General features: G+C 32.9%; 1 protein-coding gene across 1 annotated transcript; it reads right to left on the minus strand.

Moving 5' to 3' along the window:
- Positions 1-207: 207 nt before the first annotated feature.
- LOC21405424 (protein DMR6-LIKE OXYGENASE 1) lies at positions 208-2,805 on the minus strand. Its single transcript, XM_010100545.2, has 5 exons — positions 2,742-2,805; positions 2,252-2,571; positions 1,726-1,976; positions 626-1,052; positions 208-481 (listed from the first exon to the last, which is right to left on the minus strand). The coding sequence occupies exons 2-5, from the start codon at positions 2,558-2,560 to the stop codon at positions 236-238; spliced, it is 1,233 nt and encodes a 410-aa protein (XP_010098847.1). The 5' UTR covers positions 2,561-2,571; positions 2,742-2,805; the 3' UTR covers positions 208-235.
- Between the last annotated feature and the right edge of the window lie 15,625 nt (positions 2,806-18,430).

Below are 18,430 nucleotides of genomic sequence, written 5' to 3' on the forward strand. Positions count from 1 at the left end.
ATCGTTTTAAGAAGTAAGAACAAGGTATTAGGGAGCAGCTGAGGTTTTAGACTTGAGAGAGTCTTTGACTCATTAAAAAATAACCCCACAACTAATTAATAATTGTTACATTTTTTGTACTATAAAGGTCAACGTTCCACTTGCCTGTTTTTTTTTTTTTTTTTTTTTTTTTTTTTTTTTTTTTTTTTTTTTTCCACCACTCTCCCCCAATATTTCTATTTTCCACACTACTGCCTCAAGTCAATTTCCTAGTCTCTAGGAAGTTTTTCCTCTTAGGCTCACAGGAAGATATGTACTCCAAGAAGCTTGCAAAATCTGTGTCCTTGTAACGCCTTGGATTCGTTTCATCGATGAGTTTAGACCACGGCGAAACCATGCAATCAAAGGAAAGACTATGCAACGAAGCAATTGAAATCCTAGCTCTCATTGAGTTCACTAGAACCCTATGTAACACACTCTTGTATCTCCCATTGCTAAATATCTGTTCACCAATTCCAAGAAAACCAAAGTCAACTACATAAAAAGCTTATAATACACATTACATAATAATATGATGTATACCATAATTAAGTGTTACATTAGTAGTGAATTAATTGTAAGTTTAAATTTAGTACTAATTAATTACCTCAAGGTGGTCGCCGACGTTTATGACGAAAGAACCCGGGATCGGTTCGACGGTGACCCACTTGTCTTGGAACTGAATTTGAAGACCTTCAACTTGGTCTTGGAGGAGAAGAGTGAGGAATCCATAGTCGGAGTGAGGAGGCATGCCTAGGGTTAGATCAGGTTGGGGACAAGGTGGATAGCAATTGACAACCATTAGCTGGCTTCCATCTTGGAATTTCTTCATAATATTGTTATTGGAATTATTATTATTATTATTATTATTATTATTATTATTATTGTTTTTGTCTTCTTCCAATTCCTGATCTTTTGTCTTCTTGTGTTCCTTTGTGGTTCCTACATTAATCCCTAACAAGCTATCCACAATGGCCTCCATTAACATTAGGAACAAGTATTTGGTCTCTTTTGCGTAGGTAGCTGCCAAATTCCTGTTTAAGAATAAAATAAAGCAATTAAATAAAGTCCTCCAATCATTGACCAGAATAAAAACAAGCAAATTGTTTGAAACCAATCCAATATTTATCAGGAATTGTAATGAAATTTAATTATTGGACACAAAAATAGTGTACTAAATAATTAAAAAGATCTTTAATATTTAAAAAAAAAGAAAATGGAGAATTTACTTTTTAAGAGTGTATGAGCCTAGATCTTTACCCTTTATTCTTGATAAATACCATTTTGTTAATATAATTATTTAACTAAAAAGGTTATGAATTAAAAATAAAAAGCAAAAGTCCTAATCTGTGCATTTTTCAAGACTCTTTAAACAAAAAGCTTATAGGTAACTCAAAGTAAGTATACCTACAACTAACGCGTTCTCATGACCAATTGCATGAAGATAAATAAGAAACCATTCAATACTATTGACTATATATATATATATGTTTAATTGATCTTAAATATTAAAAAAAAAAAAGTAGAAGTAAAACTAGCTACTAGCTAGCTAGCTAATCCCCACAAGCATAGGACAGCCATTAATTTGGAGGTCACAATATCTAATAACAGGCTTCCAAGAAGATGGATGGAAATAAAAAATAAATAAATAAAAATAAATAAATAAATATTTAGAGGTGAACCAATAAATTAATAAGTCTCCCTCACCTAAAGTCCACGGGAGAAGAAGGCCAATGAGAAAGGACATCCGACAAGCTGGGATTGCAAATTAGCTTGAGAAAGTCCCTCCAACAAAAGACCTTGTCCTTGTTTTGGTTGAAGCTTGTTCCATATCTGACAGGCGATTTCATATCCGAGGACATGTATTTTGCTCTCTCCTCAAATGGAAGCTCGAAAAACCTTGTGCTCACGTCTATCATGTTGCCTATCACATCACTTGGAATGCCGTGGTTTACCAACTTCATTAACACAAGATCGCAATTTTCATCGATAAGTCTCCAAGATATTAGGATCAAAATCACTAAAATAGGTGTAAAAATTTAAATTTTTGTGAGAAAAATACCGTACTAAAACTGTTTGAATCGTGTTCAAAACTGCGAAATAAACAGGCCGTGTATGGGTGTCTGACCAGGGTTCAAACATTGATGAGTGTAGTGTGTGAGTTATATGTTTATCTACTTATAAAAAGATTTGAATTGTGTTCAAAATCGGGAAATAAACGGGATATATATACCTGAAAGAATCCATATTGTTCACAAGCATTGGCTAAGGACTCGAGGACTTGTGGCCTCCTATTGGGGCTTTGCAACTCGGCAAAATCTATGATGGGCAGCTTTAGATTATTGTTAGTACTCTTGGCGATTCTTGCTTCATTTTTGAGTGCAACATTAACATTGTTGGGTCGATCTTGAAGAGGCAAAATGTACTTGTCAGGTACTTTACTCACGCCCCTTTCGTACAAGTGTTGTACTCCTTTCTGGTAGGGGGAGGCTGGCACCTGGCTTTCAAAATCACGAGTAGTCATTACCATTGTTGGAGACATGGAAATCAAACCTGCGAAAGAAGCAAGAAAAACATGAAATGAAATTATATATATATATACATATGTAACTATTCAACAAGTTGTTGTACGGCATAAGTCAAATTAAAGCTTTTGATAGACAAAAGAAGAAGGGAAAGATATTTCATGTTGTTGTTGTTGTTGTTGTTCTGATATACTTTACCTTAAAGAAAAGAATAATAAAAGGGATTGTGGAGAATTTAAAGGGAATGAAAATGAGCAAGTTGGGGGATAGTTGAGAAAAAGGTTTCTGTGGAGGGGGATATATATAGTGGAAAGTTATTAAGGGGTTTTAATAAAAACAGTGGCAAGTTTTTGAGAAAACCGGGATCGGTTTTGTGAATCCGGAGAACTGGCTATTTTGAAACCGTTGACAAGGATTAATTCAGTCAGCTCACGGGCTGGTAGGGACAAGATTACCATTTCCACTCAAAAACTCTTTTTTTTTTTTTTTTTTTTTTTTTTTTGTGGGTTCAACTGTAATATTGCTTTGTCCTCTTTCCTAGGACCAACTCTTTTGGTGGTGGGGTTTTCTTTGATCTCTCTTTCCTTGCATTAATATTACTGAAATTTGAAAACATGTAATAAACGCAAAAATAATGATATTGAAATATTTGAATATGGTAGGATGAAGTGGCTGACTTTTGGCATGCAGCTCAGCCTAACTTTCCTAATTTCTTTGGTCTCAAAACAATTTTTATTCATTTCAATTCCCAGCCCAGCTGTGTTTCTATTTTGATCCTGGTGGAAAGGAAGTAGATTTTCTTTTGTTTGTTTTTAAATTCTATTACTGGGGGTGGATACTTTTGTAATCAAAATTTTCTAAATTGTGTCAAGAGATTTGCGGACTATACTCACTATAGGAGTATAATATATATGACCATTTGATATTACAAACCTATTATTAAGTGTTTTAGGCCCCGTTCATTTCACCGATTCGAGTTTTGTTACAGTAAAAAGCTCTCAGAAACAGTCACATCTAACTTTTTAGCTACAGTAAAAAATTCTCACATAAAGTCACATCTTAACTCGAATTAAAAACTCAAATCAGTGAACTAAATAGACCCTTAGATAATTCTACTTTTAGTAGGTATTTAGTTTGGTAGGAGGGAAAAATAGAAGAGGAAAGGGGGAATTAGTGAAAAGATTTGAGACTTACGGTTGTCTGATGGGAGAGAAATGAGCAGGAAATGAATTGAGTAAAGGATTTCAAATCCTTTAAAATTTGTTCTCTTTAAATGTGTAGAGAAGAATACATGCGGAACATAATAATAATATTAATAACGTTCTCCCTTCCTTTCTATTTTCCTCACAACACACAATCAAGCATGACACGGCATGCTAATCTAATTGCATGGTCGTGCTAAGCTTTAAGCGTTAAACACGTTGTGCCAAGCACGAATCAACATAACACACAAAGACAATACAACACTTGGCAATTATATACACTTTTGTTCAAAAGGACAAAGAATATAAAATATTGAATCACTTGAGATGTAATGATGAAAAAATGTTCAATTCTTTGTATTAATTGTTTGATCTAGTGTTATTTTTAAGAACTCCCATATTATTTTTCTTATTTGTATTTGAATTTTTGTCTTAAAAGATCAAATAATAAAAACTAATATTAAAATTGATAATTAGTTCAATGGCGGATTATAATTAGCATATAAGGCATGCCACGGCGTATAAGGGTATTGGTCAATATATAGGGACTTACGTATCGGCACGATGCGTATAAATAATGTATCAAGTTGGGGATGTTTGGTTTATAAATTTAGAATAATGATTCAGAATTATTCTCGGTTTAGGTGTGTTTTTTGTGAGAGAAAAACTGTAGCGAACCACGAACTATGATCCAAATCATGGCACGGATCCTTGCTCCAAACGCACATAAATCGTGTCCTGACACCCTAACACAGCCCAAGTGTTACTTTCTAGGGAAATCAGTTCTTATATATGTTAATATAGTTGTAGAAATGCTAATGAAGAAATTTCTTGCTTTATAGTTTACTTGGTTTGGTGATGAGATCTAAAGTATATACTATACTTACACTCTAATAACAAAAAAAAAAAAAAAAAAAGATCGTAAAGTTCTACTATAGGACTATATATAATTTAGCGATTGTAACAGCCGCCATTTAACCCAATCGATTGTATTTAAAAAAAAAAAACTCAAAATATTGTAAGAGCCATTAATTTAATCTGACATTACGTATTAAAGCTAAAACACTCATCTAGTAAATGTAATTAATGTGTACGCATGTCTGTATAATATATAGTGCTTTGCCACTATATAAGTGATCTGGTAAGTACATCCAAATAAACAATATTATTCTTGATCTTGTCTAGATATAGAGTTGATAAAGTTTGAGTCATATCACATTTACGGCCATTCATTTTTTCACACACCGTTTTTGACTGGCTGTTTTGATAGTTAATTATTCGACATTTGTTAGATTATGTCGAATCAGGATATGCTTGTCTTTTAAAATGATACCCCTAATTGTATACGTAATTACTCAATTAGATATGTAATCCACTCAGAACCAAAGTAGATTTGGTTCTTCTTTTATGCTTAAAGCAAATTGATATTTCATATACAATAGCATTCAGCATAAAATTTTTATGTCTCTCAAAGGATTTAAAGGGTATTATCGTCTTGTTTTGAAATAAGTTAGATTGATTATACTTTGAATCATTCTTGCGTGTGTCCTTCCCCTAAATAAAAAAATCCTTTTGTAAGAGAAAATTACTGAATTTACTTTTAGAGTGCATACATTTAAATATTTATCTCTTACTTTTAATTAATATATTTTTAATTGATATAATTATTTAACTAAAATAATATTAATCAAAAATAAAAATTAAGTGGTAAAAATCTAAACCTATATTTATCTCCTTTCCCATCTTGTAAAGTTAAAACTTTTGTATATTAAGGCCATGGGCAAAAGGGGAAAAAGGAATGAATATAGCCGAATCAGAATGAAAGAATTCTTTAACTTAATCATTCTCCGTACTGTAGATAATTAGATCCTCAACTCTATAATTAAAAATATTATACCTATCCTAGCATGGCTTATAGCTTAAATATGCATTTTCAAACCTAGCTAAATACTAGTCATAGTCTACCTTCTATATTCTAGCTAGCTAGCTATATTCTAGCTAGCTAGCTAGTTGACATTTTGGTGGGTTCTAGTTGAGTATCGATCATTCAATTGGTTCAATATTTAATACCACACAATATATATATATATATATATATATATATATATGTATATGCATATATACACACACTCTTATGAGGTACCAATAAGTAATATATACGTGCTAAATGGTGCCATGTGGAAGCAAATGCTATGCATATATATAGTGAAGTTTAATTATAATATTAGTGTGTAGATCATAATAATATAGAGTTTGCCATGTCAGCTTATAGTCTGATTCTTACACACACATGTATGTGTGGAAGCCAAGCGGCCAAACCTAATATTCTGCTAAAAATCACTATATTCATAACATTTTCAGCTGAAAATTGATCGATATATACCTAATAACAATAAACCTTGCTAGAAAAAACAGAAAATGAAATGCAACCTTCGTGATAAGACATGCATTTTTGTTCTACCGCGATAAGAATTGTTGTTTTTAATTATTAAATTAGTTTTAACAATTTGATCTCTTATTAAAAATTCACAACATGCAATACAAGAATGCTCCTATCTCAGCTCAAAATGTTAAAAAACTAATTCAAAAGTCAAAAAATAGTTTCTGTTAATGGATCGACAAACTAGCATTTTTCACCATAAATGCGCCTAAAAATAAATTAACAAAAGCTAAAATGTAAGAAAGAAAAGAATAGAAATTTTTGTCTATCTCATTTTCTACATCAATTTAAGAAATTAGTTACCGAGTATATTAATTTGAAAGATTAACACAGGGTCACGATGTGGGATGTATGTTGGAAGCACTAATTAGTGGAGAAAATGAGACTACATTAAAATTGGACCCACAAAAAAAAAAAAAAAAATCTGAATCCGAAAGGAAAACAACATTGACCATGGGGCTCTCCACTTACATTGTGCATGTGATAAGAGAAATTCCGATCTAACGAAAAAGAAAAAAGCTTATCCATGCATGCATTACAGCTGTTGACCTCTAAGTTTTTGTTTTACATAATTGTAGTTTACATACATATATAATATGCTTTTTGAAACGTGCGTATGCATGTAAAATCATAAGATATATTAAATGAAGTTTCCCTATAGGGTTACAGAAGCAACCAACCAACTTCCAATTGAATTTAGATGGACCCATATATATATATATATATATATATATATATATAGACCATATACACACACACTTGAAGTGCATGCTTTATCTTTGGACTTAGCCATTTCTAATTGCTTGGCGTTATTAGTTGTAAGATTAGGTGAGAGCCCATCAATATTAGAAAAAAACCAAGTAATTAATTTATGTTTATAAGATAGCAATGGTACTAATAAAATATCAATGATCTTTTGTTTTGACTAATAATAAGATACATATTGATTACACATATATTGTTTGGATTTTTTTTTTATAGAATACGACTAAGGACATAAACTCTAATCTAAGTTATTGTACTAGTTATAAGTTATCATTCTTTCATGGGATATTTATATTTTCATACAATGTGTTTTAGGTTTATTTAAAATCTATGGGTGTGTTTGTTTCCGTTTTCAAAAATGTTTTTCACGTTTTTTCGAGGACCAAAAAACGAAAATAGTTTAAGGACATTATTTGGTGCCGCATCGTACAAAAAATAAAAATGAAAATGTTTTCTGACCCTCTCCCAAAAATGCAGAAATTCTGAAAACGATTTAAGTTTGTTTTCATTTTCTCATTTTCATTTTTTTCCGTGTCAATCTCTTCCTTGGTCTCATTTTCCCATTTTCATTTTAACTTTCTTTCCTCTACTCCCCCTCTTCGACGGTCTCCCTCATCTCTGGTCTCCATTGTTCTAAGGGCTGGGTTGTCGGTGGAATCGTGCAAGGCATCAGCCTCCTCCCTCTCCCCATATCATTCTCAGTGGGGCAGAGGAGAAAGGCAGTGGTGGAGTGGTGTTTAGAGATAGAAAGAGAGCGGAGGAGAGAGAGGGCGAGGGAACGAATTTGGCAGAGAAAAAGAGAGTAGGACATGCGGCGGCCGGTGGAGCTGTCGATGAGGACGGATGTGGTGGAGAGGAAGGATGGGTGGTCGGCTGCGGCGGAGGAGCGAAGGAGGGAGAGGGAGAGGGAGCGGATTTGGGAGAGAAAAAGAGAGTAAGACATGTGGCGGCTGGTGGAGCTGTCAAGGAGGACGGATGTGGTGGAGAGGAAGGATGGGTTGTCGGTGACGGTAGAGGAGCGGAGGAGGGAGAGGGGGAAGTGGGCGAGGGAGAGGAGCTGTGACAGTGGCAGGAGGAGAACAAGAGGAATGAGGTTGCGAAAGGTCTTTGTTTGTGTCGTTTGTCATCTTGGGAATCTGTGGCTGGAGTATATGGGGACTTGGCAAGTCTCGTTTTATTGGATTTGTGTCGTATATATTATATTAATTATTAATGTATTGATTGGGGAGTTTATTAATTATTTAATATATTATTTCAAATACTATTACATGTTTTCAAAAATGTAAAACCAAATGCATTTTCAGTTTTTTCTTATGCTGAAAACAATTTCTGAATAAATTACCAAACACATTTTCAGAAATGATTCTTACCTGAGAATGAAAATGTTTTCATTTCCATTTTTATACAGAAAAAAAATCATTTTAGAACGGATTCCAAACGCACCCTATACCTTCAGTTTTTTATCTGATCAAATGTATATCTTCAAATTAGATTTAATATACAAATCTATACATTTTCTCGGTCAATAATTGATTTTGACTTTTAAAATGACTAAACTATCCTTAAAAAAAGGGGAAAAAATACTAAAACTTTCTAATATTATGATAATTAAAAATTAATAACACAAAAAAACCCATTTGAATGGTATTTTACATATTTTAGAGATCAAAATTGTGAGTTTAAAGTTTTTTTCCCTTTTTTATGTTTTTATTTAAGGATATTTTAGGTATTCTAAAAGTTAAAATCGAGGATTGATTGTAGAAAACTATAAATTTTAGTATTAAATTTAATTTAAAAGTATATATTTGATGAGATTAAAAATTAAAAATATAATTTTTAAATAAACCAAAAACACAAGGTATAAAACGGTAAATATCCTTTTTTTATTAATAGATGCAACTTTTTATTATTCACTAATTAGAAACCTTTCAAACACTTATCGATAAATAAAATGACTACTCATAAATTAGTACAAGAATTAAAATCAGAGTTAATGTAGAATTAGAATTAGAGTTAAAATGCGTTTGGTTGGTCTATTCATGCTATGATTTGAATCATGATTCGTGATTCACTATAATATTTTCTCTCATAAAAAATATACATAAATTAATAATAATTTTAAATTATAATTCTGAATTTATGAACCAAATATCCACTTAATAACTCAAGTAATATTCTTTTTGAAAAGTTCAAAAGGTGTCTCTCTTTCCTATCGAATTCCTCGAATGATCTGGCCTTTAAAATATTCTATTTTCTACCACGGGTGACCAAAAGACAAATCCTTCAGATCTCTAAGTCAACCCAAGTCACAACCCTAAAATTAAAAGGTGACCCCAATTTGTATGCGGTTAGGGTGGTTCCAAGTTGCATCAGTTGAATTTTTGTTTTTTTTTTTCTTATTTTGTCCTTTGCTCCTAGTTCGTTGCATGGTTATATGCTCCACGTCAGCTCCTCAATATTGAATGTTTTTGTACACGTAATGCACCCTTTTTTAATCCTTTTCGTAGTTCACATCTCGCAGGTCTCTCTCCTTTATTATTTAAATTATTTTGACTTTTATTTTTCAGCTATAAATATATCGACTTTCAAGTGTTGTATGATTTTCTAATCAAGTTGTGGATTGGTCGTTTATGTATATCTGAATCCTATATATATTTATATCGATGTTATGAAACATATAGAATATAATATAAAACTTAATATTTTTTCCCACTTCAAATCTTACTGTATAAGCTGAGCGATTAAGCAATATGCCATTAAACTAGGCTGTTTTTTCAATTATATTATTAGAATTCTTTTGGGGGTATTTATGAATGATTCAGAGATATAAGTTTATTTTAAAGGTACTATCTAGCTCTAATATTTCATGTGATCACATGAATATATATTTAATACCACGTGAATAAGACATTCTTCATTTTCATGAAATGGCTGTTATTAGATTCTGACAATTAAATTAACAAAATGAAAAAGTAACAGTCAATTGTATTCTATATAGCCATCAAAGTTGTCACAGGCTATAGCGCTAGAGTCACAGATATATAGTAGTTTATACGTTAAATAATATAAGTAAAGTCTCAAATCGGCGGCACATATATATATATATATATATATTTTAATATGTATATTTTTCTGTTAATATATATATATATATATATTTTTAAAATATATATATATATATACATGTGTTTAAATAAATTATAAGTGTCTTTCACATTATAAATATTTTAAAAGAAAATATATATATTTTTAAAAAATATATATATGTGCCGCTCTAATTTAGTATCAAATTAGAGATAATTCCTAATATATATATATATATATATATATGTTTTTTTTTTTTTCAACTGAAGCAACTATTGCAACTATAGATCGGATAAAAATACGAAGATCGATCGATATAACAAAAACTAAGGCATAAAAAGGAATCCAACGTTCACTTTTTCAATTGGTGTGCACATAACCTCACAAAAGATATTATAAGTGGGGCTCTATAATAAACCCTGTGTGTAGGTTCTGTTGGATCCTTAATTCAACATTTGACTTATATAATTATCTATTGTAAATTGTCATATAAGGTTAAGTCTGTTTAAAAATGATCTGCTAAGATTTGGGTAATTTGAGCTTTAATGTATCTAATAGGGTGTTAGTCTTTAATGTGTAGAGACTTAAGGGTAATTTCTATTTTTATGTTGGACTAAAATAAAAATATCAAAAGATAACGGGAAAGTTATCTATATATAATGGTTATGGTCCCAAATCGCACATATCATTATATTCTTTTCTGACATCCCATCATCAGAGAGAGAGAGAAGAGAGAAAATTAAATGTTTCTCTAAAAAAACGTGCTGATATGAAACACAAACCGCACGCAGAGTAATTTATTATCATGGATTCAGGTACATTTCGCTTATTAATATGTTGATTCTTGGTGATCCAACATGAATATTTCCTAGATTTTGAGAGATGTTTTAACTCTAAAGATATTTTTTATCAAGTAGTATCAGAGCCTTTGCATGTTGAATCATTGAGAATAATTTTTAGATGTTTTTTTGGTGGATGTATTCTATTTTTTTTTCTTTTCGGTTAAAAAAAGAAAAGAAAAGAGGACCGGTGACAACCTTTCTGCCGCCGACACAGTGATATCCGGACGCGACCGTGAGGCCGCGGTGGGACCGCCAAAGAAAAAGAAAAAAAATTAGTACTGTGGTCGGGGGCAGCCTCTGCAGCCGCTGACACTATGGAAAAACCAATGCGGCCTGATGCGCCCGCGACGAAGAGCCGCGGATGTACAAACAGCTGCCTGTCAACGGCCGCAAGCTTCAGGGTTGCTACAGAATGTTGCGGCCCCTAAGGTTGCAGACTCTAGGCTTCAGCCCAGAGCTATAAGGAAAAAACCACGGGCCCAATTGGGCATGTAGCTGAAGAGGTAGCTGCGGGCTTTAGCTCGCAGCTACAATAATAAAAAAAAAATTTAAGGCCTTCGGGCCTTTTGGGATGACACATGCCCAGTTGGGCCAGTGACACAAAGAAGCTAAAAGGGCGGGTTCAGGATCTGAGTTTTGTTGACCCGACCCAGTCCATCATTGACCAAGTCAACAGCTGACTTTGACCTCCTTTTTTTGGTTAATTTTGGTGAAATTTTAAATTTGAATATTGGTATGTTTTTATATATATTTTAAGATGAATTAATTAAAACAACATGTCACAAAAGTGACCACTATTGTGGACATTAATTTATTTTGAAATATAAACGGTTGTGTGCATGCAACTTATGTGAATATTGACCGGCCTAAAGGAATGACGATATTTAACAGAATTGCATGGGCACTTATGGTAATAAATGCATGATGATTATTCAATTTTACAAGTGAACAATAAGTTGGCCTAAAGGAAGATTTATTGTTCGACATGTTCTTATTATTAGTGTTTGATTACAACACCAAGATATCACTTACAAGTTAATATTTTTGTCCAAAGACAAATTATTAATGGAGTGACTGGAATCTTGATATGAGGTTTACCTTCATTAGAATTTTATGTCTATTTTTTATTTTGAGACTTACGTGAGCTTGATTTGTTTGTTTGTTGTTATCTAGATTTAGCTACAAACACTCATACTAATATAACTGCCAACATTAACTCTATTCATATGCTAAATGGCACTAACTTCAAGCTATGGCGAGAGAACCTTTTGATAGTTCTCAGAGTCATAGATCTCGACCTAGCGTTAAGGGTTGATTCTCCAGCACCTCTTACGGATAAGAGTACCTCTGATGAAAAGAGGGATATGGAAAGGTGAGAGAAATCAAATCGCATGTGTATGATGATCATAAAGAATGCCATTCCGGAAGCATTTAGGAGCATAATGTCTGAAAAGATTACTACGGCTAAGGAGTTCCTTCCAGACATTGAAAAGAGGTTTATCAAGAACGAAAGGGTTGAAATAGGTACGCACTTGACAAGCCTAATTTCAATGAGGTACAAAAGCAAAGGCAATATTAGGAAGTACATCATGGAGATGTTTTATCTTGCTTACAGGTTAAAAGTATTTAAGCTAGAACTCTCAGAGGATTTGCTAGTGCATCTGGTTCTGATATCTCTTCCAACATAGTTTAGGCAATTTAAGGTGAGCTACAACTGTTAGAAAGAGACTTGGTCTCTAAACGAGCTCATCTCACACTGTGTTTAGAAAGAGAAAAGGCTGAAGCAAGATAAGGCAGAGAGTGTTCATTTGACCTTAACCTCTAAGAACAAGGACAAGGGAAATAAAAGGTAGAAGGAAGATGCATACACGACACCTCAAAAGAAACATCAAAAGAAATTAGATCAACCGACAGGTACTGGTTATTTCTTCTGTGGAGCTGAAGGGCATAAGAAGAAGCATTGCACCAACTACCATGCATGACGTGCTAAGAAAGGTATGTTTCTTCATTTGGTTTATTATGAGGTTAATTTAACTTCAGCACTTAGATACACGTGGTAGATAGATTCTGGTGCAATAACTCACATCATTGTGTCTATGTAGGGTTGCCTGAGTTGCCGAAGCTAAGTGATGGTAAAAGATACATATAAGTGGGCGATGGCTAGACAGTTCAAGTTGAGGCAATAGGAAAATTTAGATTATTATTAAAGATTGGATTTTATTTGGATCTTAATGAGACATTGATTGTACCGTCATTTTGTTGGTTTCCAAAACGATTTTGGATGCGGAAGCGTGTGAGTAGCAGATCGTGTATAACAAAAATTTTTATAAAACTTTTGAGATACTCTATAGATGATTAATTTATTTACCAAGAACCGGGTTAGGAATTATACCAAGCAACCGATCAAGATCATAACTTGTGTTCTTTGACCTCAAACGTTCCTTGCTCCAATGCTAATTTAGAAAACCCGAATCCCTCATCAATTTCTTGAATCTACAAAGACGTGTATGTGGACACAACTAAAACAAAACGGGATTAGCAAGAACACTCAAGATTTTCACGAACACCAACACATGCACGACATGAAATTTTTGGAGAAAATTTCCTTCTTCCTCACTCTATAAAATTTGGCAACTATAGTAAGGGAGAGCAAAAATTGTATCTCATAATTTTCTACAATCTCTTATTTTATAGAGTAAAAATCAGACTCTTGGAATGAGTCTTATCTTTATCTTCAAGATAAAAGCTTGTTAATTATCTCCCACTTCAAATTTGATTTTGAAACAAAATCCTCTCTCCTTTATCCAATAGGGTCGGCCACCACTAAGGTATATCCTCCTTATGGTAGGTGCAACTTTACAGATAAAGACTAGTGAAAGATTTTATCCTGCAGTTCAACTTTTAACTTATATTCAAATTTCAATTTAAGCCAAACTTAAATCAATTTGAATTTCAAATTGAACAACTTATCAAATAAGTTAATTAGATAACTATGAGAGCATGCAATTTGAATCCCCAAGGGATTCACACTGTACTGTGTGTTTACACTATGTGAACACCTTCAAATATGTGTCAAAATTCAAATTTAAACTTATACTTAAATAATCACATTATTTAATTTATAATTAATTTTCAATTAATTATCCTTGAGTGTTTTTATTTTAGAATTTCATAATTCTAAAATTCTCATTTTACCCTTAAGTGTCTTGTAGAATTACAAGGATAATACGGGGACTCATAGACCTATACTTTCGAGCTCCAATAAAATTACTAATTAATTAAACACTTTAATTAATTAATTAATTCTAATAGTTACTCAACTAAAAACTTAGAATTGCACTCTCATAATTATAGACATAAATTACTTCTAAACTGTGAAGTGTCCATTTGATATACTCACTGGATATAGATCAATCCTCCATAAATAATTCATAATTAGAGCTAGGTGAAATCCGTTAACCCTTCTAATTACATCATTATCTTTGAGTACCATTGATTCTCTAATGGACCATAATTCATAAAACAAATTCATGAACCAGAGCTTCTTCTGGTCCAAGTACCGAATCAACCCTCAAGAGAATTATTTATTTACTTCTTTCTCAAGAAGGAATGTATTTCATCTCGTATAATAATATTTCTGGCTACCTACTTCATCATGTCTCCAAAATACAAGAAATAAGATTCATGATCTTAGAATCCGTACCGAGTTAATCAAAAGACACAAATTCATAAAAGAAAAGAGGACCGGCGACAACCTTTCTGCCCCCGACACAGTGAAATCCGGACGCGACCGTGAGGCCGCGGTAGGACCGCCAAAGAAAAAGAAAAAAAATCACTATTGTGGCCGAGGGCAGCCTTTGCCGCCGCCGATGCTACGGAAAAACCAATGCGGCCTGATGCGCCCGTGACGAAGAGCCACAGATGTATAGACAGCTGCCTGTCAACGGCCGCAAGCTTCAGGGTCGTTACAGAATGTTACGGCCCCTAGGGTTGCAGACTCTAGGCTTCAACCCATAGCTATATGGAAAAACCACGGGCCCAATTGGGCATGTAACTGAAGAGGTAGCTGCGGGCTTTGGTTCGCAGCTACAATAATAAAAAAAAATTTAAGGCCTTTGGGCCCTTTGGGATGACACATGCACAGTTGGGCCAATTACACAAAGAAGCTAAAAGGGCGGGTTCAGGATCCGAGTTTCGTTGACCCGACCTAGTCCATCCTTGACCAAGTCAATACTTGACTTTGACTTTGACCTCCTTTTTTTGGTCAATTTTGGTGAAATCTTAAATTTGAATATTGGTACGTTTTTATATATTTTTTGAGATGAATTAATTAAAACAACTTGTCGCAAAAGTGACATCTCTTGTGGACATTAATTTATTTTGAAATATAAACGGTTGTGTGCATGTAACTTAAGTGAATATTGACCGGCCCAAAGGAATGACGATATTTAACAGAATTGCATGGGCACTTATGGTAATCAATGCGTGATGATTAGTCAATTTTACAAGTGAACAATAAGTTGACCTGAAGGAAGATTTATTGTTCGACATGTTCTTATTATTAGTGTTTGATTACTACACCAAGATATCATTTACAAGTTAATATTTTTGTCCAAAGATAAATTATTAATGGAGTGTCTGGTATCTTGAGATGAGGTTTACCTTCATTAGAATTTTACTGCTATTTTTTGTTTTGAGACTTACATGAGCTTGTTTTGTTTGTTTGTTGTTATCTTGATTTAGCTACAAACACTTATGCTAATATTACTGCCAACATTAACTTTATTCTTATGCTAAATGGCACTAACTTCAAGCCATAGCGAGATAACCTTTTGATAGTTCTCAGAGTCATGGATCTCGACCTAGCGTTAAGGGTTGATTCTCTAGCACCTCTTACGGATAAGAGTACCTCTGATGAAAAGAGGGATATGGAAAGGTGAGAGAAATCAAATCGCATGTGTATGATGATCATGAAGAATGCCATTTCGGATGCATTCAAGCGCACAATGTCTGAAAAGATTACTACGGCTAAGGAGTTCCTTCTAGACATTGAAAAGAGGTTAATCAAGAACGAAAGGGTTGAAATAGGTACGCACTTGACAAGCCTAAGTTCAATGAGGTACAAAAGCAAAGGCAATATCAGGAAGTACATTATGGAGATGTCTCATCTTGCTTACAGATTAAAAGTATTTAAGCTAGAACTCTCTGAGGATTTTCTAGTGCATCTGGTTCTGATATCTCTTCCGACATAGTTTAGCCAATTTAAGGTGAGCGACAACTATTAGAAAGAGAAAAGGCTGAAGCAAGATAAGGCAAAGAGTGCTCATCTGGCCTTAACCTTTAAGAACCAGGACAAGGGAAATAAAAGGTAGAAGGAAGATGCATACACGACACCTCAAAAGAAACATTAAAAGAAATTAGATCAACCGAAAGGTACTGTTTATTTCTTCTGTGGAGCTTAAGGGTATAAGAAGAAGCATTGCACCAACTACCATGCATAGTGTGCTAAGAAAGGTATGTTTCTTCATTTGGTTTGTATGAGGTTAATTTAAACCTAGATACATATGGTAGATAGATTCTGGTGTAACAACACACATCATTATGTCTATGCAGGGTTGCCTGAGTTGCCGAAGCTAAGTGATGGTAAAAGATACATATAAGTGGGTGATGGCTAGACGGTTTAAGTTGAGGCAATAGGAAAATTTAGACTATTATTAAAGACTGGATTTTATTTGGATCTTAATGAGACATTTATTGTACCGTCTTTTTGTTGGCTTCCAAAACGATTTCGGATGCGGAAGCGTGTGAGTAGCAGATCGTGTATAACAAAAATTTTAATAACACCTTTGAGATACTCTATAGATTATATTAATTTATGCAAGAATAAATTAATCATATTAATTTATTTACCAAGAATCGGGTTAGGAATTATACCAAGCAACCGATCAAGATCATAACTTGTGTTTTTTGACCTCAAACGTTCCTTGCTCCAATGCTAATTTAGAAAACCCAAATCCCTCATCAATTCCTTGAATCTACGAAGACGTGTATGTGGACACAACTAAAATAAAACGGGATTAGCAAGAACACTCAAGATATTTACGAACACCAACGCATGGACGATGTGAAATTTTTGGAGAAAATTTCCTTCTTCCTCACTCTATAAAATTTGGCTACTATAGTAAAGGAGAGCAAAAATTGTATCTCATAATTTTTTACAATCTCTTATTTTATACAGTAACAATCAGACTTCTGGAATGAGTCTTATCTTTATCTCCAAGATAAAGCTTGTTAATTATCTCCCACTTCAAATTTGATTTTGAATCAAAATCCTCTCTCCCTTATCCAATAGGGTCGGCCACCACTAAGGGATATCCTCATTGTGGTAGGCGCAATTTTACAGATAAAGACTAGGGAATTTAATTTTTAACTTAAATTCAAATTTCAATTTAAGCCAAACTTAAATCAATTTGAATTTCAAATTGAACAACTTATCAAATAAGTTAATTGGATAACTATGAGAGCATGCAATTTGAATCCCTAAGGGATTCACACTGTATTGTGTGTTTACACTATGTGAACACCTTCAAATGTGTGTCAAAATTCAAATTTAAACTTATACTTAAATAATCACATTATTTAATTTATAATTAATTTTCAATTAATTATCCTTGAGTGTTTTTATTTTAGAATTTCATAATTCTAAAATTCTCATTTTACCTTTAAGTGTCTTGTAGAATTACAAGGATGATGCGGGGACTCATAGACCTATACTTTCAAGCTCCAATAAAATTACTAATTAATTAAATATTTTAATTAATTAATTAATTCTAATAGTTACTCCACTATAAACTTAGAATTGCACTCTCATAATTATAGACATAAATTACTTCTAAACTGTGAAGTATCTATTTGATATAGTCACTGGATATAGATCAATCTTCCATAAATAATTCATAATTAGAGCTAGGTAAAATCCGTTAACCTCTCTAATTACATATTTCTCCTTGAGTACCATTGATTCTCTAATTGACCGTAATTCATAAAACAAATTCATGAATCAGAGCTTCTACTAGTCCAAGTACCGAATCAACCCTCAAGAGAATTATTTATTTACTTCTTTCTCAAGAAGGGATGTATTTCATCTCGTATAATAACATTTTTGGCTACCTACTTCATCATGTCTCCAAAATACTAGAAATAAGATTCATGATCTCAGAATCCGTACCGAGTTAATCAAAAGACACACATCCATAAATAGGAGTATATTAAGAACTCAGGAATCTCATTATACAAAATACACTCATTCAATATCTCACCATATTAATAATAGGGATAACACCGTTCCATTCTAAATGGGAATTACATGTATCAATAATGTTTTAAATAAAGATTCTGAACTTTAAATAAATTCATTATGAACATTATTCTGATTATTATCCTTAAATATTATCCTCTCGCATATAATACTTATATACAATGTTTAAGGTCACATAAATAATCATGGAATTTACACTGATATTCTTAAAATATTTGTTAATATGTGCACAAAAA

Source organism: Morus notabilis, unplaced genomic scaffold (genome assembly GCF_000414095.1).
Source record: "Morus notabilis unplaced genomic scaffold, ASM41409v2 Scaffold124, whole genome shotgun sequence".
In the NCBI taxonomy this organism is placed as follows: Eukaryota; Viridiplantae; Streptophyta; class Magnoliopsida; order Rosales; family Moraceae; genus Morus; species Morus notabilis.

What these genes read in the sequence shown, in the direction of transcription:
- LOC21405424 (XM_010100545.2), bottom strand. Translation starts at nt 2,560, where the DNA reads ATGTCTCCAACAATGGTAATGACTACTCGTGATTTTGAAAGCCAGGTG. An exon ending in AACAATATGGATTCTTTCAG is followed by an intron (nt 1,977 to 2,251) that starts GTATATATATCC and finishes GTGTTAATGAAG; the next exon opens with TTGGTAAACCACGGCATTCC. An exon ending in TCTTCTCCCGTGGACTTTAG is followed by an intron (nt 1,053 to 1,725) that starts GTGAGGGAGACT and finishes ATTCTTAAACAG; the next exon opens with GAATTTGGCAGCTACCTACG.